General features: G+C 39.4%; 1 protein-coding gene across 3 annotated transcripts in view; it reads left to right on the forward strand.

Annotated features, from left to right (window-relative positions):
• Positions 1-22,694, forward strand: part of Gatad2b (GATA zinc finger domain containing 2B) — a 71,934-nt gene extending 49,240 nt beyond the window's left edge. The window contains exons 2-11 of one of the 3 annotated variants that reach the window (XM_034501399.2): positions 5,258-5,593; positions 12,031-12,160; positions 12,837-12,968; positions 14,021-14,152; positions 15,128-15,298; positions 15,886-16,201; positions 18,752-18,954; positions 20,514-20,624; positions 20,767-20,884; positions 22,197-22,694. In XM_034501399.2, coding sequence (XP_034357290.1) covers positions 5,259-5,593; positions 12,031-12,160; positions 12,837-12,968; positions 14,021-14,152; positions 15,128-15,298; positions 15,886-16,201; positions 18,752-18,954; positions 20,514-20,624; positions 20,767-20,884; positions 22,197-22,330 — 1,782 coding nt within the window. In that variant the 5' untranslated portion in view covers position 5,258 and the 3' untranslated portion in view covers positions 22,331-22,694. The remainder of the gene's footprint in view (positions 1-5,257; positions 5,594-12,030; positions 12,161-12,836; positions 12,969-14,020; positions 14,153-15,127; positions 15,299-15,885; positions 16,202-18,751; positions 18,955-20,513; positions 20,625-20,766; positions 20,885-22,196) is intronic. The other 2 variants (XM_076932816.1, XM_076932815.1) reach the window with 2 other exon arrangements.
• Positions 22,695-22,959: the final 265 nt, after the last annotated feature.

Genomic DNA, 22,959 nt, shown 5'->3' on the forward strand with positions numbered 1-22,959 from the left:
CAGTGAACAAGGGCAGCTATAGGGCTTACTTTATTTGTTTCTTATCACTTACACAGACATTTGTTGCTTGGTGTCTCTTACTTTGAAAACCCTGTTTAGGATGTATTTTTGGATGAATTTTTGTTGTTCAAGTAGGATGTAACTCTGCTTCCTCTTACGTCATTTTAGACAGAAACAGGAATTGCAGAATGTGGTAGTTGTTTAGTGTTTTGTTTTTGAGACAGGATCCTCACTATGCTGCTTTGACTGACTTGGAATTTGGTATGTAGATTAAGTTGGCCTCACTCCCAAGTTCACCATGCCTCTGCTTCTGCTTTCCTAGTTCTAGTGCTAGAATTAAAGGCGTGTGCCATCTTACCTAGCTTGTTTTGTTTTCTGATAGGGTCTCATGTATGTCAGACTGGCCTTAAACCTACAATGCATTTGTTTGAAACTTCTAAAAATTTTATTTAGAGTATCTATGCTTGTGTGTGTGTGGTGTGTATATGATTTGTGTGAGTGGTGTTTGAGGAGATCAGAAGTTAACTTTCAGGAGTCAGTTGTCACCCTAGGGGACCTTGTTTCAGGCAGAGTCTCCTGTTTTTTACAGTCTGCTTCAGGCTAGCTGACCTGTGGGCTTCTGGACAGTTCTCCTGTCCCCTCCTCCCATTGCTTTCCTTAGGAGTTTTGAGATTATAGATGTATAACCCTATATCTGACATTTTTACATGGATTCCAGGGGTCAAAGTCAGGTTGTTAGGTTTAGCCAACGAGCATTTGTTACTGGCTGTGCTGTTTCTCTGGTCCTTTTATTACATTTGTTTGACAACATTGATTATTTTCCTTTGTCACTTTAATTTGTTAAGCTTTCTCTCTTGCTTTCTGACCCATTTCCTATAATTTAACCCTTAAATTAAGGTTCTAGCTTGGCCCCTTTCTTTCTAACTACGTATTCTTTTTTAGTAATTTGATTCAATTGCTTCCTATGCCTGTTCAAATAAGCCCTAAGCTGTGAGTCTTTTGCTTATGTGCCACATATGCAGCTGTTTTTTAAAAGCCTCACCTTGATTTCATGGTGTCAGTTTTAGCAGATCTCTCTATTTATTATAATGTTTTTTGATTAAGTACAGAAAACCCAGCTAACAGTAGCTTAAATATTAAAATAATTTATTGGCCACTGTAATAAGAATGCATAGATTAGCTCCAGGTACTTTGATATGTTGACACGGCTATGTAATTAGCTCCAGTCACTATGTTCTGTAGTATACAGTGTCTGCCTTATCACTAGTAGGCTGCTTTCTCTCTTGGTCAAAAGATGGCTGCTAGCAATAATATAGCCAGGCTAATATTTTCTCAAGTTTAACAGAATTCAATAGAATTTATAGTGTTTAGTGACTTAGGTGGAGGTGTTTCAGTTTTCGTTGTACATATTAGTTTTATACAGTACTGTCTATTGCCATGATCTAAAAATGTAACTCAAGGAAAGGGATTTTGTTCTGGTTTTTAGAGACTGTGTCTGTGTATCCCTGGCTGTCTTGGAACTCGGGCTTCTACCTGCTTCTACCTCCTGAATGCTGGGATTAAAGTCCTTCACCACTACTGCTGGGCAGAAAAGGGTTTTTAAGTCAGGGAAGTCAAAGAAGATTGTCTTGTCTTGTGTTTTTGCCTTTAGGTGGCTGAATTTCTCAATCCGAATTAGAATGAAAAGCAGTATACAGATTCTCTTTAACTTTTGGTCATTTAAACAACAATTTTATACATTATGCAAGACAATGTATACAGTAAAAATCATCTGGGATTCTTTGAATATTGGTCTTTTTTTTAACTTTTTAAAAAATTACTTATGTATATGAGTAGACTGTCACTGTCTTCAGACATACCAGAAGATGGTTGTGAGCCACCATGTGGTTGCTGGGAATTAAACTCAGAACCTCTAGAAGAGCAGTCAGTGCTCTTAACCACTGAGCCATCTCTCCAGCCCCTTGAATATTGGTCTTTATAGATGCTAGTAATACTATACTGTCCTATTCTACTACTCTACTCCTCTACTACTCCACTCCCCTCCCCTACTCTACTCTCTAATTACTGGAAAGTGGCAACAGACCCTGGCTCTAAGGCAAGATACAAAATCATGATAGTTTAGCAATATATTACAATATAAATATAATTAGGTAGGTTAAATGCAGTCCTGACCTGTGGTTTTGATTTGTTTTTTTAAAATGGAGTCTCATTTGGAGCCCAAGCTGGCCTGAACCTCACTCAGGATGGTGTCAGTGTTGTGGCAGTCTATATGCCTTAGCCTCTCAAGTGATAGGATTACAAGTGTGTGCTATCATGCTAAATATTACTATTTCTACTCTCTAACTTTGAGCATAATATATAGGATATATTTAATATTTACAAGGTGATTAGATGGACAAGGAAAAGATGAATATATGAAAATATACAGTACTGTTTCTTAGGGTGTCTAGCTCTGAGCAGGGAGACTTACTATGTAGTTTTAGTGGGAAGATGTACTGTATAATTTATTTATTGAGGATTGGAGAATGTTATGTGGCATACTTTTTTTGAGAGATGACACACATTCATTTCGGATGGGGAAGACAGATTAAAGTACAGATACCATCAAAGTCTACCTTGCTTGGGGAACCAATGAATTCTGAGGTTACTGAAAGGAATTTGGGTGAAGGGTTAGTTACGGTAGTAGAAATGACTCAAAGACAGCTCTATTACAAAAGCATGAGTGACAGCTCAAAGCTAGAAATCAGGAGCATGGTGTACACCCTGCAGCAGCTAAACAGGTTGGAAAATGTCCTTTCTGGTGGCTCAGTTGGTTTGACCCTTTTGCAGGCAGATCTGCTGGTCTTTGTTTCTTCTAAGCCAGTGGTTCTCAACCTGTGGATTGTGAACCCTGTGGAAGTTAAATGACCTTTTTATAAGGATTGCTGAAGACCATGGAAAAACACAGATACTTACATTATCATCCACAACAGTATCAAATTACAGTTATGAAGTAGCAACAAAAATAATTTTATGGTTGGGGTCACCACATAAGATATTAAAGGGTCACCGAGCAGTGGTGGCGCACACCTTTAATCCCAGCACTTGGGAGGCAGAGGCAGGTGGATTTCTGAGCTGGAAGCCAGCCTGGTCTACAGAGTGAGTTCCACAACAGCCAGGGCTATACAGAAAAACCCTGTCTCGAAAAAAGCCCCTCCCCCCCCAAAAAAAGATATTAAAGGGTCGCAGCATTAGGAAAGTTGAGAATCACTATTCTAGGCAGCTCTTTGGTCTCCAGGCAGCTTAGATGGTCTGAGAATGAATCCCTGTAATCTTTACTGCTTATGTATTCTGGAGAAGGGAGGAACAGAGTGAATCTGGTCAGTTTTGGGGACTTCCTCAAGCTGTTTTGAGTTGTTTGCCTCCAATCATAATAAGCTTTCCTTGGAGGAAACAACTGTAAGACGGTTTGGTAATAATAGTAGGGGATATATAGGAAAAGGCAGTGTCTTTTTAAATCTGGATTTGTATACATTTGAGAGTAAATAACCAGTCTCATCTGTTTAATGTTACTTGTATGATATTTTCAAGGCTGATCATTTGGTATTGAAAAGCCAATTGATAATGCTCTTCCCTGGGAAAGACTATTAATCTAGCTCTTAGCATTCCTTAGTTGCCTATAGTTGATTGTATAGGCTTGAGGCATCCTGGGCTTTTGCAGTCAGTCCATGTTAGCATGTCTGTTGTTTTCCTTGTTCAACTCTTGTTGAAGACAATCATGTTGATGAAACTTTGTGGGTGTGGCTTCTTATACACACACACACACACACACACACACACACACACACCCCAGGGTTTGTTTCTCTGTATAGCCCTGGCTGTCCTGGAACTCACTCTGTAGAAACTTCTTATAGTTTTAGGAGACACAATATTATAGCAAAACTTGTTGTTCACAGGCTTTTAGTTTTTTTCTGCCCCAATCCCTGACCTTGGGTATGGGAGTTGTAGATGTTGTAGATAGGCCCTGTAACTCTGCATTTTGATGGGTTGAGGTTTTTTGAAATGGTTGTTGCCTGTTGCAAAGAGAGGATTCCTCAATGCCAGACGAGGACCACACTTACCTGTGATTAGAAGGAACAATGTTTAAAATGTAGTTGTGGATTATGCTGGTTTAGTAAAGTGATTTAATCCCAGCACTGGGGAAGGCAGAGGCAGGCAGATCTCTGAGTTCAAGGCCCTCCTGGTCTACATATTGAGTTCCAGGACTATGTAGAGAGGCTGTCTCAAAAAAAAAAAAAAAAATATATATATATATATATATATATATATATATATATATATAATATTTTATTTATTATTTGTTGTGAGAAGTTGCATACGCCATAGCATTAATTTGGAGATCAGAGGACAGCTTTCAGGAACTGACTCTTTCCTTCTACCATGGAGCTCTAGGATTGAACTGAGGTCATCAAACTTAGCAGCAAGCACCTTTTTCCACTGAGCCATCTTGCTGGTTCTATTTGCTGTTGCTGTTTTAGTTTATTTCTTAAATTTTTGTGTATACATGTAGGCATCAGGCACACATTCACTATGTGTATGTATGTGTATATATGTGTGTGTATACACAAATATTTATATGTATGTGTATATATACATATATGTGTACACACACACACACACACACACTGAATATACATACTGAATTTGTGGCTAATGCCTACAGAGAACCCGAGAGGGCTCTGAATTCCCTGGAACTAGAGTTTTATGGATATTTGTAAGTCGCCATGTGGGTTCTGGGAGTTGAACCTCAGTCTTCTACAAGAGTAGCAAGTACTTTGAATCACTTTTCAGCCCAGTTGTTTATTTCATTGTATATAGGATCTGGCATTATAGTTCAGGCTATTTTTAAATTCTAGATCCTCCTGACTCAGAACCAAAGTTCTGGGATTATAGGCAAGCTCCATTATCTTCATCATGAATGTTTTTGTTGTTGTTGATTGTTTTTAAAGAACCATTCACATGAGTGTAGTATTTGATTTTGGGTACCTTTTATAATTAAAGGCCTTGAAGACTACAGTGTATTTGAAGTTTGTTTTTATTACTGAAGTTGACTGGAGAAATACTCAATATAGATGTTGTGGGACAGTAATTAGCATTGGGAGTTAGCTCTGTTATCTGTAAGTTTAAATGTATGTTACAGAAATTATTTTTTCTTTACCTCAGCATTTCACTTCACACTCCTGTGTAAGGAACTTTATTCTGATCTTTCATTCCATAGGATGGATAGAATGACAGAAGATGCTCTTCGCCTGAATCTTTTGAAGAGGAGTTTGGACCCAGCAGATGAGAGAGATGATGTCCTGGCAAAACGACTGAAAATGGAGGGGCATGAGGCTATGGAACGGCTGAAAATGTTGGCACTGCTCAAAAGGAAAGATTTGGCCAATCTTGAGGTGTCGCACGAGTTACCTACCAAACAAGATGGCAGTGGTGTCAAGGGTTATGAAGAGAAACTTAATGGAAATCTCAGGCCTCATGGAGACAACAGGACTGCTGGAAGGCCAGGCAAAGAAAACATCAATGATGAGCCTGTGGATATGAGTGCTAGACGGAGGTATGGAGCAATTTTAGCTGCCTCCAGGGATAGGGTCTTCTTAAAATAAGCTTGTAAAAATGAGATGGATTTCAATGAGAGGCTGGTGCTTTCCATCCTAAAGCTGCCTTTTTTGTATTTTGTTGTTTTGCAACAGGGTCTCACACTATAGTCATGCTGATCTTGAACTTATGGCAGTCCTCTTACCTCAGCAATCAGTGCTGGGATTACATATATAAACTACCACATGATGACGTCCTAAAGCTTCTTGAAAGAAGATCTTTGTCCTCTGACTTGAATTAACCATGAGTTTCTCTTATCTCCAGATGAGGCTAGTAGCTCATAAAGAAAGTCATTGTTCTTACCTAAGATAAAATGATCATTTCTAGGGGCCAGAGAGGTGACAAAATAACTAATAGTATTTGCTGCCCAGTCATGAGGACCAGACTTCAAATCCTAGTTCCCACATCAAATGGTTCACAGCCACCTATAATTCCAGCTCTAAGGGATCCAGCACCTTCTCCTATCCTCTGTGAGCACCTATGCAGACTTCTTTCTTCTTTTAAAAAAAAAAAGGTCATTTCTGGAATAAGGTGGCATTAGATTCTAACACAATAATATTTCTTTGTGTGCTTTTTTCCCCCTCCTCCTAAAATGGCTGTAGGATTAAAGCAAAGAAATTGGCATAAGCCAGGTATTGGCAGCACACGCCTTTAATCCCAAACACTCAGGAGGCAAAGGCAAGTGTATCTCTGAGTTCAAGGCTAGCTTGGTGTACAGAGCAAGTTTCAGAACAGCCAGACCTACACAGAGATACCCTGTCTCAAAAAAAAACAGAATAAAACAAAACAAAAAGTCTTTCCTTCAGATCATTCCCAGGGATTTAGGATCTATTTGTTATAGATCTTGGATTCTATTTCATGGACCTGGCTTTTCTTTTGTCAAAAGGAACATTATGCATATGTGTTCTCTATAATTCTTGCTCTAGATGTACCACTTTCTTCAATTCCTATATACAGGTTCCTTGGTATACATGTGCTCATTTCTCTTCTCTATGTCTCTGTCTATCTCTCTTAGATACACACACACATACACACACACACATTCACAGGCCCAGGCTTAAATCTGCCTGGTAGTTGAATCAGAATATACACACCCCTAGTTTTAAGGACATGTAAGTTTATTAATAGTTTAGAAATAGTTGATAAAAGTAATAATTACTCATTATTCGTTTCATTTGACCTTCTAACCTTTACCCTGAATTAGCATCCAAAGCAGGGTCTTTAACAAACTAGACTAATGGATGGGAGAGAAGGAAAGAGTGTAGTGTTCCTTACATGTGTTTCTTTATTTTGATAGTCTTGTCCCAGAACTCTTTAAAAAAAAAAAGAAAAAAGAAAAAAAAAAAGGCGACAACAACAACAAAACCCCACTAAACAAACAAAAAACCTGAAGTAATTATCTTGGTAATAATATTTTAAAACCCCTGTAAAAATTCATATAAACTTCTCAGTGATCCTGAAAGAGACTTCTTTGGAAGCTACATGTAGATTTGGAGAAATATTATATAAGTGGATCAACCTTACATTTTGAGGAGGGATGGTGTGGATGAATGGGAACATGTGAATGAAATACTAGATAGATTTTTCATGTCCCAAATTAAGCTCTTTAAGCACATCCTTCATAGACACATTTTTACACCACTTTGACAAGCTAGTGATGCTGTTTAATTATATTTTTCAAAAGTCAGAATATGGGGTTGATCATGTAGCCCAAAATACAGTACCTACTTAACCTGTGTAAGGTGCTAGAATCAGTTCCAAATATTGTCCCCCAAAAAAGGTCTTACAGCCCTGAAACCCTAACCATTTTATTTAATTTTATTTGTGGATAATGAACTTACAAAATAAAATACATTACACTTTGTGGCCATTGAGTATAATGACATTTCTTTCCCCACAAGGTGTTCTGTAAGAATGAACTAAGGAGAGGCATGATCTCTCTCTCTCTCTCTCTCTCTCTCTCTCTCTCTCTCTCTCTCTCATTTATTTAATTAATTTATTTTATGTATGTGAGTACACTGTTGTTGTCGTCTTCAGAAGAGGACATCAGATCCCATTACAGATGGTTGTGCGATACCATGTGGTTGCTGGGAATTGAACTCAGGACCTCTGGAATAGCAGTCAATGCTTTTAACCACTGAACCATCTATCCATCCCCCATGATCTCTTTGATATGAATAAAAACAAGACCACTGGAGAGGTGGCTCATTGGTTAAGAGTTCTTGTTTCCCTTGTTGAGGACCTGGGTTGAGTCCCTACCACTCACACCACTTGTAACTCACAACCATTTGTACCTCCAGTTTTAGGAATTAAGCTCCTTTCAACCTCCAAGGGCACCAGGCATATATGTGGCAAACGTGTTTGTGTGTGTGTGTGTGTGTGTGTGTGTAGGCAACACCTGTGCACACAGATTAAAATAAATCTTTAAAAGAAAACAAAAGAGTAAAAAAAATATGGAAGGTAAGTTTATAACATGAGACCCTCTGTCTTTATGGCTTTAATACTACTAATGGGACAAATTCTTAAATTTCTGAAATAACATATATGTTACTTATTAAATATTAAGTAAAGTGAAACTAGTACAACTACTGCTTTAGAATGGTAGAGAATCAACTTTTTCTTCTGCTGGTTTGTGGTGGGACTTGAACCTGCATTCTCCATTTGCTGCTATCCTAAGATCCCAGATCTATATCATACCCAGGTAGACTTCTTTGTTTTATCATTGGGATAAGAATTGGGAGCTTTAACCCAGGCCATGGTGGTGCATATTTAAGGCCAGCCAGGGCTACAAATAAAAACAAAAAACCAAACCAAGCAAATAAAATAATTGTGAGCTTTATAGCTTCTGGGAAGAAGCCAGATTGAAGGATTTAATTGGTGTTCAGTTTGTAATAGTCTCCCAGCAGGTAAAAGTTTCATACTTTCAAGCTTCAAATAGTGCTTTAAAAAATGTTGGATTCCAGGCATTGTGACACATGTCTTTAGTTCAGCACCTGAGCGTCAGAGGTAGGCAGATCTCTGAGTTCGAGGCCAGCCTGGTCTACAGGATGAGTCTAGGTCAGCCAGGGCGACAGGGAGAAACCCTGTCTCAAAAAAACCAAACAAGCAAACCAAGACTGAGGCTTGACTTGGGCTTTGCCTTATCTCTGTTATTTATCTAATAATATGTATCTGATTGTATCTAAGCATAAAATATTGTTTAGTGTTGCTTGCTAGTATAAGTTACTGATAATGTTATATAGTTCCATAATGTTCATTAAGAAATATCTCTGCCCATCTTGGTAAGCAGTCTCAGCAGTAGAGGTTCAGGGAGGAATGCTTAGAAACTAGCTTTTTACAGAATATGCTTACCTAGCCAGGACCAGAATTTCTCATAAAGCCATTGATTGGTGGTATAATAGATACTGATGAATCAATGAGGGAATTTTCAGGCTCAGAATTGCTCACCTAGGGTAATTTTAGTTTGAGAGGATAAAGGAACATAGAGATGACAAGTAAAAAGAAACATGAACACATTTCAATTTAGGCACTTTATTTTATCTAGAGAACAAAAAGCTCTTTTCTCCCTCTAGTGGCATTTTTTTTCTGTAACTATTTTCTTCTCAGCTTGCTGTCTGACTTGTGGCTCCAGTGCAATCCAGACACATTTACTAGTCCACAAAATAGTCATTCTCCGTACTCCCTCTCCTTTTTCTGTTTTTGTTTTTTGTTTTTTTGGTTTTTTTTTTTCAGCTAAACATATTAGTAACTCAGATTTGCCCTTTTGAAAAAGTAAAGGCTTATCTCACTAAGGGGCTACCTTGTTCAAAAGACTTTTTCATGTGAAACTTGGAATGGTGGTTGTATTTGATGTGAGTTCAAGGTTCATCTGGACCACAGGGAGCAGCAAGATGGCCCAGTGAGTAAAATTGCTGCCTCTAAGGCTGATAACCTAAGTTTAATTCCTGGAACTCGCATGTCAGGAGACGAGAACTGACTCCATAAACTTGTCCTTTGACTACCTCAACTGTACCCTGGCATATACGTACCTGCATTTACAGACACTAAATTAATTAAAATTAAAAACATTTAAAAAAAAAAAAAAAAAAAGCTTCTTGGGGCTAGAAATTTTGCTCAGTGGTAGACTACTTACCTAGCATGCATGAAGTCCTAGGTTGATTTCAAATAACACACACAGACATGTACAAATACTTTTGTGTCCCCAAAGGACCTGAGACAAAAAACCATGAGAAAATAGTGGATACGTATATTGTTGTACAAGTGACGACCTGTGAGATTTGGGGTTTTAAGTTCCATCTCTAAGACATACAAGCACACCAACCTAACCTAGACTTATATACTCCCAACTCTTCTGTCTCAAAAAGCTGTAGCTGTAGCTCAGTAATAGAAGGCATGCTTAGGATTCTGTGAAGCCTTGAGTTCTGTCCCCTGTGCCAGAAAAGAAAGGGGAAAAATAATTTTAGCCAGGCATAGTGCTGCCTGAGATCATAGTGCTTGGGATATAGAGGCAGGGAGATCCGGATTTCCAGGTTAACCAGTTGCATGAGACCCTGTCTCACGAACATTTAAAAATCAAAAGAGGTGGGAGATACATTTGTTGTTTGGGGAATCTAAGAAATTATATTTTTCAGGATTCTTTATGTTTGGTCTGCAGAAATATAAAACAAGGGTTACCAGATGAATAGATGTGGAAGTAGGAAAATTCAGTGTGAGGGAAAAAAAGAAAGAAAAGTCCATGTGAAGGATTTTAGATGTCAAAATAGTTCCTGATGGGGGTGGAGAGATGACTCAGTGGACTCACTGACTGCTCTTCCAGAGGTCCTAAGTTCAATTCCCAGCAACCACATGGCGGCTCACAACTATCTGTAATAGCAACTGATGCCCTCTTTTGGTGTGTCTAAAGAGAGTGACAATGTACTCACATACATTAAATAAATAAATAAATAAATAAATAAATAAATAAATAAATAAAGGTAGTTCCTAGAGTTCTCTTCAACAAAGGTACTAGATACTCTGATAGTGTGTCTTTGGTTTAATCCTTTTTTTCCAGGAGGCTATATACTTTATAATTGGTACTGTCAATTTCCTCAAGCCATTGTCCACACCATCCTTTGCCTCTCTGTGATTCACTCTTGACTGGATACAATGTCACTTAACTAGAGCCATGTTATTATTGTTACAGTGAGCTGCTTCCGTTTTGTCCATCAGTAGTACTCAAGTAAATTACTACATTCTACTGGCTTTGCCCTTTCTTGAAGTGTCTAACTAACTAATAATTAATGACAGCTCAATGTTGTGATATAGGGAAAACAGTTATAAATTAAAATATGGTATTAGAATACTTATCTCAATTTTTAATTTAATTTTTAAGGCTGCCCTGGAACTTCCTTTGTAGACTAGACTGATCTTGAGTGCTGGGATTAAAGGTGTGACCCAACAACCAAATCTCTCTTTCTCTTCTTCCCCCTTCCTTCTTCTTCTCCCCCCTCCAAATTCTTCTTTTATTCTTATTTTTATGTGTATGAGTGTTTAGCTTGCATGAATATCTGTCTATCATGTGTGTACAGTGGTGGCCAGAAGGGAATGTCATATCCTCTAGGACTGGAATTACAGACTATTATGAGCTACCATGTTGGTTCTGGAAATTAAACCTGAGTCCTCTGGAAGAGTAGCCAGTGCTCTTATTCAGCCATCTCCTTGGCCCCACTTTAATCCCCCCCCCCATTTTAAAAATATTACTATTATATGGGTATGAGTATTTTGCCTACATGTATGTCCTGTGGTGCTATGCATGCCTGCTTCTCAATGAAAGCCAAAAGTCTCATGGAATTGGAGTTACAGACAATTGAGAGCAGTTTTAAGTCCTGAGAACTAAATCTGAGTCCTGTGGAAGAGCTAACTGTTAAGCTTCAAGCCAATTCTCTAGCCGCATCCCCCTTTTAATCCTCCAATTCTTAAAGCTGTTCATCACTTTATATTTTTGTCCCTGTATTTCCTGACAGATTTTAGATTAGAAAAATATTTTGCTGGGTTACAGAGGTGGCTCAGAAGTGGAGAGCATTCTCTGCTCTTGAGGTCTTGAGTTCAATTCCCAGCAACTACATGGTAGCTCATAACCATCTATAATGAGATCTGGTGCTCTCTTCTGGCATGCAGGTGTACATGCAGGCAGAATGCTGTATACATAATAAATAATTTTTTTAAAAGTATTTTGCTAAGGTTTTTCCATTATTCACATTTTGGTATCTTTACTCTAGGACTTGTCTTTGTCTTGCTGAATCATGACAGACCTAAGTTCCCTTGGATATTTTTGTTCATTCTAGTGAAGATATTTTTTTAACCTTTTAAGGAACTGTCACTGTTGGAAATACTGTAATTTCTACTTTTCTCGTCCAGTGAGCCAGACCGAGGAAGGCTAACTCCTTCCCCAGACATAATTGTTTTGTCTGATAATGAGGCTTCCAGTCCCCGATCCAGCTCCCGGATGGAAGAGAGACTTAAAGCAGCCAACCTAGAGATGTTTAAGGTAAAAAAAAGAAAACAAGTTTCTCTCTTTTATTTTATTTTATTTTATTTTATTTTATTTTATTTTATTTATTTAATGGTCCTTCCATTTTCTTAATTCCCTGATTTGGTTTTGTATTTTTGTTTTGATTTGCTTTTTGGGTGTAAATAATTGCCTATTTGATAAATTCTTCATGCTGATTCTTCACAGTGTGCCCTTTGAAAGGTAGCTATTCAACCAAACAGAAAAGGTAGTTTGCTAAAGCATATATATAAATAGTCCTATTCATCTTTAGAAAATTAAATAGTACTTTGTAATTTAAGTCACATAAAGTAAATCCTTAGGTATGCTGATTCCCTTTACATTGTCCAGAATATAGAAAAATCTTACTTATTTCTAATATATCTACATCAAACATGATTTTAAAGATTTAGAGTCTATTTTAAAATAAAGTATTGTTTCCTTTTTGTCATATGTTTTTGCTAGAAATACACTGATTGGCCTTTATATATAGTCACAAGTACTTTTTGAGTACCTACCTCCTGAATGCTGCTCTGCATGGGCTACAGAGATACAGTTGTATCTTCACTTCTGCTTATAGAAGAAGGTTTCAGGAGAGAAATACAGATCATTTCTTGCAGGAAGGGATTCGGTTACCTGCTGCTGTTGCTGACCTACAATCTCCATGTGTCTTTAGGGGAAAGGCATTGAGGAACGGCAGCAGCTTATCAAGCAACTGAGGGATGAGCTACGATTGGAAGAAGCTCGTCTGGTGCTGTTAAAGAAACTGAGGCAGAGTCAGCTACAGAAAGAGAATGTGGTCCAAAAGGTATTTCTAGAAAGGAGAAAAAGTCTAGTTTGAGATGGTATTACCTTAGGTAGAGTTAGTCAGCTTTGTGGATTGTTCTCTGGTTCTGTGGGTTGGGTTTTTTTGTTGTTGTTTTGTTTTGTTTGTTTAAAGTCTCTACAGGTAGGGAGATTAAAAAGTGGCAGTTCTGTTCTGTTTTGTTTTATCCTTGGCATTAATCAAGAAGAACTTTAGTTTTGGCATAGTGGTGTATATCTGTGATGCCAGGTAGAATTAGAATCAAGACTTTTATGTTCAGGGGGCAGGAGAGACAGCTCAGCAATTGAGCCCACTTGCTACTCTTGTACAGAGGCTGCTTTTGATTCCCAGCACCCAATGGCAGCTCACAACCAGCTATTAATACAATTCCAAGGAATTTGATGCCTTCTTCTGGTCCTTTGCAGCCACCAGGCACATACATGATACATAGACACAAATGAAGGCAAAACAGCCATATACAAAAAAATGCTTCTTTTTTATAAAGGAGTTAAACTGACCATGTGAGACCCTGTCTGAAAAGACAGACAGATAAGGCCTGGCATAGTGACACACACCTTTAATCCTAGCACTTAGAATACAGAGCTTATGGATCTCTGAGGCTAGCTGGGTCTACAGGTTAGTCCAGGCCATACATAACAAGACCCATTCTCAAAGAAACAAAAAAGAAAAAAATCCAAAAAGGCTTAACTTCATTTTTCTCATGTTTCTTCCTTGTCAAGAACTTGACATTCATTTGTTATTTATACTTACAAGGAAAATTTAAAAGCCTAGAACTTAACTGAATTTGACTTCTAGGGTTTTTGGGTTTGGTTTAGTGTTTTTGTTTCATTTTGTTTGTTTGTTTTTTTTGTTTTGTTTTGTTTTTGAGACAGAATTTTTCTGTGTAACACTAGCTGTCCTGGAACTCACAATGTTGTAAACCAGGCTGGCCTCAAACTCGGTGATCCTGCTGCCTCTGCTTTTCAAGTGCTAGGGTTAAAGGCATGCGCCACCACAGTCAAGCTCACAGTCTCATTTTCTGTTTCCCCTTTCAGACTCCAGTTGTACAGAATGCAGCATCTATTGTTCAGCCATCTCCTGCACATGTGGGACAACAAGGCTTATCTAAGCTTCCCTCCCGGCCTGGAGCTCAAGGGATTGAACCTCAAAATTTGAGAACATTACAGGTATGTGACCCATAGTAGGATCTTACTATTAGAGAAGTCTGTCACTCTTGTCTTTATTTGGGGATTTTTGTAAAGATTGTAGAAGAATAAGAGGCCAGCAGCTTGATCTACATAATGAGTACCAGGACAGCCAGTGCTATGTAGAGAGACCTTGTCTCTGAGAGGGGAGGGAGGAGAGACACAGAGACACAGAGAGAGAGAGAGAGAGAGAGAGAGAGAGAGAGAGAGAGAGAGAGAGAGAGAGAAATATCCAACACTCTTCTGGCCTCTTCAGGCATGGCATTCACATGCATTTATGTACACAAACAATATTTAAAAAAAGTCAGAGCTGGAGAGATGGCTTAGTGGCTAAGAGGACTGGTTGTTCTTCCATTAGACCTGGATTTAATTACTAGCACCTACAAGAGTCTCACTTCTTTATGTAACTCCAGTCTCAAGAGAACTAATGCCCTTTTGGTGTCTGAAGGCACTGGGTATGCATATAATGCAAAGACCATATATGTAGGCAAAACAGCAATACACATTTAAAAAAATAAATAAAATGAAACAATTTTTTAAGAATGTCCTAGCCACTAATCAGCATTTAGAGTAATGTTCAAGGGCCCGGAAAGACACATCAGAAGGTAAAACCACTTGCTGCTCTTGCAGAGGATCTGGGTTCTATTCCTCATACCTGCATGGTAGCTCAGAACCATCTGTAGGGTAGTTGCAGGGCAGCTGACGTCCTCTTCAGACAGTGCACACATGTGGTGCGCACACACATGCAGGTAAAATACTCATCCATGTAAAGTAAATAAGTAAATCTAAAAATGTTTTGACTAGAGTGATTGTAGATTTCTCCCGTTGATTGTTAAATGAAATTATCAAGTATGTGCCCCATGGTTCTAGTTGGGACCCTTATAAGCAGTGCTTCCACTTTGCATTTTATGGGGTATTATGCCATCTGTAAGTTCTTTTCCTGTTCTTCCTCTTTAGGGTCACAGTGTCATCCGCTCAGCAACCAACACCACCCTTCCACACATGTTGATGTCTCAGCGTGTTATTGCACCAAATCCAGCCCAACTTCAGGGCCAGCGGGGGCCACCGAAGCCTGGCATTGTACGCACCACAACACCTAACATGAATCCTGCCATCAGTTACCAACCAGTAAGAGCGAGCACTGGGGTAGAAACAGAAAAGTCCTTTATTTGTTTTTCTTATTGAAAGAGCTACAGGTTTTAAGTTTCTGTATATAGAGAAACTAGGACAAGAGTGATTTGAATAGAGATCATTCCTGAGAAATGGATGCTTTAAGGAATTATATAAAAGTGGTTATAGAAAAGGTAGTATATTGTAGAGCAAAGCTAAACTAGTTAAAATCTACCTTAAGAAAAAGAGATACATCTTAATCTAGGGATGCGAGTGGGATGAAAGTGATAGAAATTTAATACTCAAGTATTCACATGAAATTCTCAAAAATAAATGTACATTTGAAAAAGAGAAGATGGAAAGGATGTGTGTGATAAGAAGCATAGGTATGTGCCTGAAAACATCCCTCATCTTTTCTTTCTCAAATAGCTTTAGCTCATGGGTGCCAACATTCTTTTTTCTTATGTACCAGGGTTATCTTTTAGTGCTAAGTTAAATGTTTCCTATTGTGAAGAAAATAGTCCATACTAGGATCAAATGTAACCTCTCTTAGAAATTAAAATGGTCTCCTACTTATCAGCTACCTGTCCCCTATTCCCTTTCAGCAGTCAAGTTCTTCTGTTCCCTGTCAGCGCACAACATCTTCTGCCATCTACATGAATCTTGCCTCCCATATTCAGCCAGGGACTGTGAACAGAGTGTCCTCACCACTTCCTAGCCCCAGTGCCATGAGTGATGCCGCCAACTCACAGGCTGCAGCCAAATTGGCTCTTCGAAAACAGCTGGAAAAGACGCTCCTGGAGATACCACCTCCAAAACCTCCTGCTCCTTTGCTTCACTTCTTGCCTAGTGCAGCCAATAGCGAGTTTATCTACATGGTAGGCTTGGAAGAAGTTGTACAGAGTGTCATTGACAGCCAAGGTAACACTTCTTTCTAGTTAAGTCTCTAAGCACCGGGTTGTCAAACCCCTTGGCAGAGAACAAGTATTACAGGGAACTGTATAGTATTAAATAACTGCTCTTAATCCAGGCCTGGTAGCTCATTGCCCACCACTTTGTAGGCATAGGCAGGATTGCTCCAAGTTCAAGGCCAACCTGGGCTATATAGTAAAGTAAAAGCCAACTTAGAGTATAGACGGAGCCCCTGTCTTGAAATTTTCAAAGCCACCCATACACACAAAAATAAGAAAAAATCTTAAAAAGAAAGAGTAGAGTCTAGAGATGTAGTTCATTTGGTAGACTGCTTGCTTATCTACAAGGTAGAGGTAAGAAGATTACAAGTTCAAGGGTATCCTCAGATAAGATCCATAATCAATTTCTAGATCACTCTGGAATATATAACATCCTATCCAAAAAGACAAAAAGTAAAGAGCTGGAAGGAGGATAGTACATGTTTTGTTTTTCAATATATTCTTTTTTTCTTTCTTTCTTTTTTTTTTTTTTTTAAAGAGAGAGAGAGTTTGTTCTGGCTCACATTTTGGGGGTGTAATTCACCTTAGCAGTCAGTCAGAGGTATTAGGAGCTTGAAGGAACTGGTCAAATCACATCCACACTCAGGAAACGGAATGATGAATATATCTTATTTAGTTCCTTGTTTGGTTTTGTTTTGTTTTGTTTTGTTGAGACAGGATCTCATCATATAATTTTGGCTACTCTGGAGCTCGCTATGTATATACCAAGCCGGCCTTGAACCCACAAGGGATCTGTCCTGCTTGGACTCCACAGGGTGCTGCAATGAAAGGCACATACTGCAATGCCTATTCTTTAGATAAATAGAATTTCTGGTTTATGACTTTGTGTTATTATATTCAGTCCCTATCCTTTAATGTTTATAGTGGAAGTGTGTATAGTGTGTGTACGCGTGCACAAATGTAAATAACTTAAGCATCATCGCATGAACATTGTAACCAAGTACTGAGCCAGATTCTGACACCATGCAGTGTGATCCTAATAGTCGATATTAAGCTTAAATTTCCAAACAGTATCAGAAAGTCCCCAGAGGACTGAATAAACATTTAGCTGTAAACAGATCACAGGGCACCTTAGTTTCAGCCAGGTAAGGTAGCTTATGCCTATAATTCCAGCACTTGGAATATTGAGGCAAAAGTGTTATGATTCACAGGCTAGCCTGAGCTACAGTGTAAAACCTTGTCTCAAAAAAGTCTTTACAAAATAACTATTCAGACCTTGATCACAGAGTATTGTAAATGTGTGTGTGTAAAGGGAAAGTGTAATATAAAGTAATGTTAAGAAATAGAAAGGCTGGGAAGATGGCTCAGAGCCCTAACTGATCTTCCAGAGGACCCATGTGCTAGCTCACAAGTATCTGTAACACCAGTTCCAGAGTCTCTGACACCTTCACACAGACATATATGCAGGCAAAATACCAATGTACATGAAATAAAAATTAAATTTAAAAAAAAAAGGGGGGGGGGGCCAAGTCTGGTGGTGCATGCCAGCACTTGAGAGGCAGAAGTAAATGGATCTCTGAAGCCTGGTGTACAGAGTAGTTCCAGAACAGCTGGAATACACAGAGAAACCATGTCTCAAATAAATAAATAAACAAACAGAAAACATTGTTTAAGTGGATCTCTTTGATTCTAAATTGATTATTATGAGATTTTTGTAATGTCATGTAACCAGGTAGGGCTCAGCCTTACCTTAACCTCAGGGCCTCCTTCCCTAGCTTCCCAACTGCTCTGATTATCAAGCCAAAGTATTTATTAAATTGTATTGGAAAAAAAGTCTTTAAGGCCATTCAAAGGTGGCACATGCTTTTAATCCTAGCACTAGGGAGGCAAAAGCAAGAAAAATCACCTGAGCTGAGGCCAGCCTGATCTGTGTACTGACTTCCACGGGCAGCCTGATCTACACAGTGGGACTGTATCTCAAAACAAAATAATACATATATAAATTTTCAGTTCACTTATTTAAATTGTATGAGTGTTTTTGCCTTCCTGTATGTATATCTACTACATTTTCCTGGTGCCCTGAGATAATCTTTCAGACGAGTGCATCGAAGTCTCTGAATTGCAGTTATCGTGGGTTGTGAGCTACTGTATGGGTGCACAGAGCCAAACTCCAGTCCTCTGTAAGGGCAAAAAAAAAAAAAATGCTTTTAAAACTAACTACTGAAGTAGTCTAGTCCCCTGAATTGTTTTTGTTTGTTTGGTTTGGTTTTGTATAGTTTTTTGTTTTAAATTTGTTAATTTTGTTCGTAGGGAGAAGAGAATGGGAGGTTGCCAAAAAAAGTCAGGACAGCTTTGTGAAGTTATTTCTTTCCTTCCACCTTTACATGGGTTTCAGAGATGGAATTCAGTTGTTTTAGGCTTGCACATGCTCAGCTATCTCACCGACCTTGGGTTGTCTCTACGTTAACAGAATTAACTTGTGGGAAAGACACTTAATTGAAAACTGACAGAGGAGGTGGGAGATGTGAGACCACTAACTATTCTTTTTATTGGTGTCTAGGCAAAAACTGTGCCTCACTTCTGAGGGTCGAACCCTTTGTATGTGCCCAGTGCCGCACAGATTTCACCCCTCACTGGAAGCAAGAAAAGAATGGTAAAATCCTCTGTGAGCAGTGTATGACTTCCAACCAGAAAAAGGCTCTAAAAGCTGAACACACTAACCGGCTGAAAAACGCTTTTGTTAAAGCCCTACAACAGGAACAGGTGAGAACTCTGACTCCTACCTGCACAGTCATCTGGATGGGCTTGGTTTTCCCAAAGGGTTTTGGCCCTGGAAACCTAGTTTGCTTTTTAAAAAAAAAAAAAAAAAAAAAGGCAGGGTGTGCCTTCCTTCAATCCCAGCACTCTGGAGGCAGAGGCCAGCTGATCTCTCTGACTTGGAAGCCAGCCTGGTCTGCAGACTTTGAGGCCAGCCTAAACTAGTAAATGACACCCACTCTCAACAAACAAAGCAATAGCCGGGCAGTGGTGGTGCACGCCTTTAATCCCAGCACTTGGGAGGCAGAGGCAGGCAGATTTCTGAGTTCGAGGCCAGCCTGGTCTACAGAGTGAGTTCCAGGACAGCCAGGACTACATGGAGAAACCCTGTCTCGAAAAACAAACAAACAAAAAAAAAAAAAAAAAAAAAAACCAAAACAATATAATCCTTTTTGTTACTCTGTCCTGTTTATATCATTTGGTTGTTTTTGGTAGGCTGATAATATAATACCATGTATGAATGACTGAGATTAAAGGACAGAAAGAAGGCTTGGAACGTGATTGTTTTCCATAGCTCTGAAGAAAGTCTCACCATTAGCTCTAAATGGCCTGGAACTTTGGATTCTCCCATCTTTGCCTCTTGAGAGTGGGTGTTACTGGAATACGCCACAACATCCAAGTCCTCTATTCTCCACTTTTGGTCAGACAAATGGATTTTGCTGAAAGGAATTTGCTGCATACTTTTAATTGTGCAATCTATAGTTAAATAGCAAACAAAAGAATAGATGATAAAATAGCCCAGTGAAGATAAGTGGCCATAGAAGTTCATGAGCACTTTCTAATAGCATCTTCAAAGGGAAGATGTGATAAGATGCCCAGGTCCTCTTCTCTGTTCCGTTTCTGACTCTCCTAACCATCAGAGTCCTCTAAGTAGGTAGCATCATGAGCCTTATGGAAAATAGATAAGCAGAAATCAAAAATAAGATACTAGCTTAATGGTAGAGCACTTGCTTCCCATACTGAGGCTCTGGTTTCAATCTCCAGCACTGTATGGTAGTTGCATGCAAACATGAATGCATAAATGAATCTCTTTTTTTGTTTTTTGTTTTGTTTTGTTTGTTTGTTGTTTTTCAAGACAAGGTTTTTCTGTATAGCCCTGGCTGTTGTGGAACTCACTCTGTAGACCAGGCTGGCTTCCAGCTCAGAAATCCACCTGCCTCTGCCTCCCAAGTGCTGGGATTAAAGGCGTGCGCCACCACTGCCTGGCAAATCTCTTTTAAAAAATTAAAGAAATAGATAGTACCTCAAAGACTCATTAGTTTTAATTCCATTACCATCCATTGTCTTCGTGAGAGTCAGCTTTCTAGAGAGAAGGGAATGCTTTTAATCTGTAAAACATGTTGGCTGCTTGTACCTGGAGATCTCTGCATTGTTGTCCCACCAAACTTTTCACCTTTTCTGCATTATTATAACTAGCTGACATCATTACAGAAATAAGACCCTTGGTTTTCTAGTTAGAAAATTAGATGTTGTCTTGTTCAATCTCATCTAATAACTCCCAACAGGAAATTGAGCAGCGATTACAGCAGCAGGCAGCACTCTCCCCAACTACAGCTCCAACTGTATCCAGTGTCAGTAAACAGGAGACCATCATGAGACATCATACACTTCGGCAGGTGAGGACTTTTTCCACAACCCTGCTTTCTCTTAGGGGCTGACCTTCTGCAGGAAATGGTTCTGTTCTCTTTTTACGTCTTTGGGTCTTTTGAACTTCTATGATAGCAAAGTTTCATCAACTATCCTGTTCCCTTTTTGCAGGCTCCTCAGCCCCAGAGCAGCCTCCAACGTGGTATACCCACATCTGCCCGATCCATGCTTTCAAACTTTGCACAGGCACCCCAGTTGTCTGTGCCAGGTGGCCTCCTCGGCATGCCAGGTAAAGAGGGGTTGATTTCAGACTTTAGCTCACAGGGATGCTTCATTAGTAGATAGTCTTTTCTTTTATGATCTTGTATAGCTCAGGCTGGCTCTGAGCTTGCTGTGCAACCAAGGCTGTCCTACTTCTGCCACTCCCTAGCCCCAAGTACTGGAATCACAGGCATGTACCACCTAGCTCTAGTGTACAGTCCTTTTTGTGCACAGGGTTGCATGTGTGTATGGCCACATGTATAAAGAGGCTAGAAGTCAGTCTTGAGTGTCATTCCTCAGGCACTGCCCACCTGGTTTGTAAGATAGGGTCTCCTGTTTTCCTCTAGCTTATAAAGTAGGTAGGCTCACCAACAAGCCCCAGCTGTCTGCACCCCATTGTTAGATTATAAGCAGGCACTAACAAACCTGACTTGTTTTATGTGGCTGTTAGGGATCAAGCACTGGTCCTGTTTGTGTGGCAAGCACTTTGCTGACTGAGCTCTCTCCAGCCTTAGTATACAGATCTTTTTTACATATAGTGAGCCATCATGTGTGTGCTAGGAATTAAGCCTCAATCCTCTGGAAGAACAGCCAGTGCTCCTTTATTTGATTGGTTTTTTGTTTGGGGGGATTTTTATGGGGGTGAGGTGCAGGGACAGGGTTTCTCTATACACCCATGGCTGTCCTGGAACTCACTCTGTAGACCAGGCTGGCCTTGAACTCCGAGATCCTCCTGCTTCTGCTTCAGTGTTGGGATTAAAAGTGTCACTATCAACTGCTGAGCCATCTCTAGCACCTATGCACAAATCTTTAGCATCCCTTTTAGACTCGGTTGTTCCTTTGTTTTCTGTTTTCTTAGGCCATAACTATTCTTTTGTTATTCAGCAAATGAATTTTTTTCTAAGTCATGAGTGCACTAAGACTTTGGTAAAATGGTCTCTACCATTATAAATCTAATTCTGATATGCTTTCATTGAGCATGTGAGTTGTAGAACAGAATGGTCAACTGTCCAGCATGAATGATCTAGATTCTTCTCCACACTTCATTGGTCCCAAAATCAGAGCAGATCATTGATTCTTTCTCCATTTCAATAATTTTTCTGTCACTAAGGTTTCTCTTTTATCTATATTGTACTGTAAAGACGGTTCATCCTGATAGGACTGACGTTTCTGGGGGAGCTTTCTCTGAAGCTTGGGAGTAAGAGTGTAGATGCTGCTGAAACCAAACTAGCTGAGGCTGGAGAAGTTCCTCCCCATCTCTAACTGCAATCTGGGATAGGACAAAGGGGTGTCGTTCCTTCTCTTAATACCTGTCCCCTCCTTTTGTCTCATGAATCTAGGTGTCAACATTGCATACTTGAACACTGGCATCGGAGGACATAAAGCCCCAAGTTTGGCAGACCGGCAGCGTGAATACCTTTTAGACATGATCCCTCCCAGGTCTATATCGCAGTCCATCAGTGGGCAGAAATAACACCTGTTCTACTTGTACTGCCCATCCTTGAATCCTTTACCCATTTCTCCCATTGCCCCCAACTTCCGTCGCATGCAGTGCCTGTACTGGTGCCTACCATACACGGAAAGCAAAACCGAAAAAAACAGAAGACAAAAATAGACATCAACAAGAAAATACCTGCCCTGCCCTGCCACCTCCCCTTTATTTCACACTGCTGCGATCTGTTCTCCTGCTGCTCTGTCTTCTCTCTTCAATTTCCTTTAACAGTGAGGTGGATCTTTGCCTCTGATAGAGGTCAGAATGAGGTCCTGGGGAGAATTTAAGCCCTTTGATGTGTGTTTCTAAAGTTTGTTTTATGCTATAATTATTATCATTTTTAATTATATTGTGTGTTTTCCCTTTGTTCTGTAGACGGTTAATTCCTATCTTCTGTTTTATTTCCCTACCTCCCTCTGCTAACCCTCCTCCTTTTTTAAAAAAGTGTATGCATGTGTGTGTGTGCACACATACACACACACAATTCAGTGACCACATGCAGATTGCCGTGGATCCTCAGCTACCAATAGGAAATAACTGAGAATGTTAGGGACAGAGATGTTGAGTGCACCTAACCTGAGTTGTGCAGTGGGTATCATCAATCAAGTAGG

This window comes from Arvicanthis niloticus, chromosome 4 (assembly GCF_011762505.2).
Source record: "Arvicanthis niloticus isolate mArvNil1 chromosome 4, mArvNil1.pat.X, whole genome shotgun sequence".
NCBI classification, from domain to species: Eukaryota; Metazoa; Chordata; class Mammalia; order Rodentia; family Muridae; genus Arvicanthis; species Arvicanthis niloticus.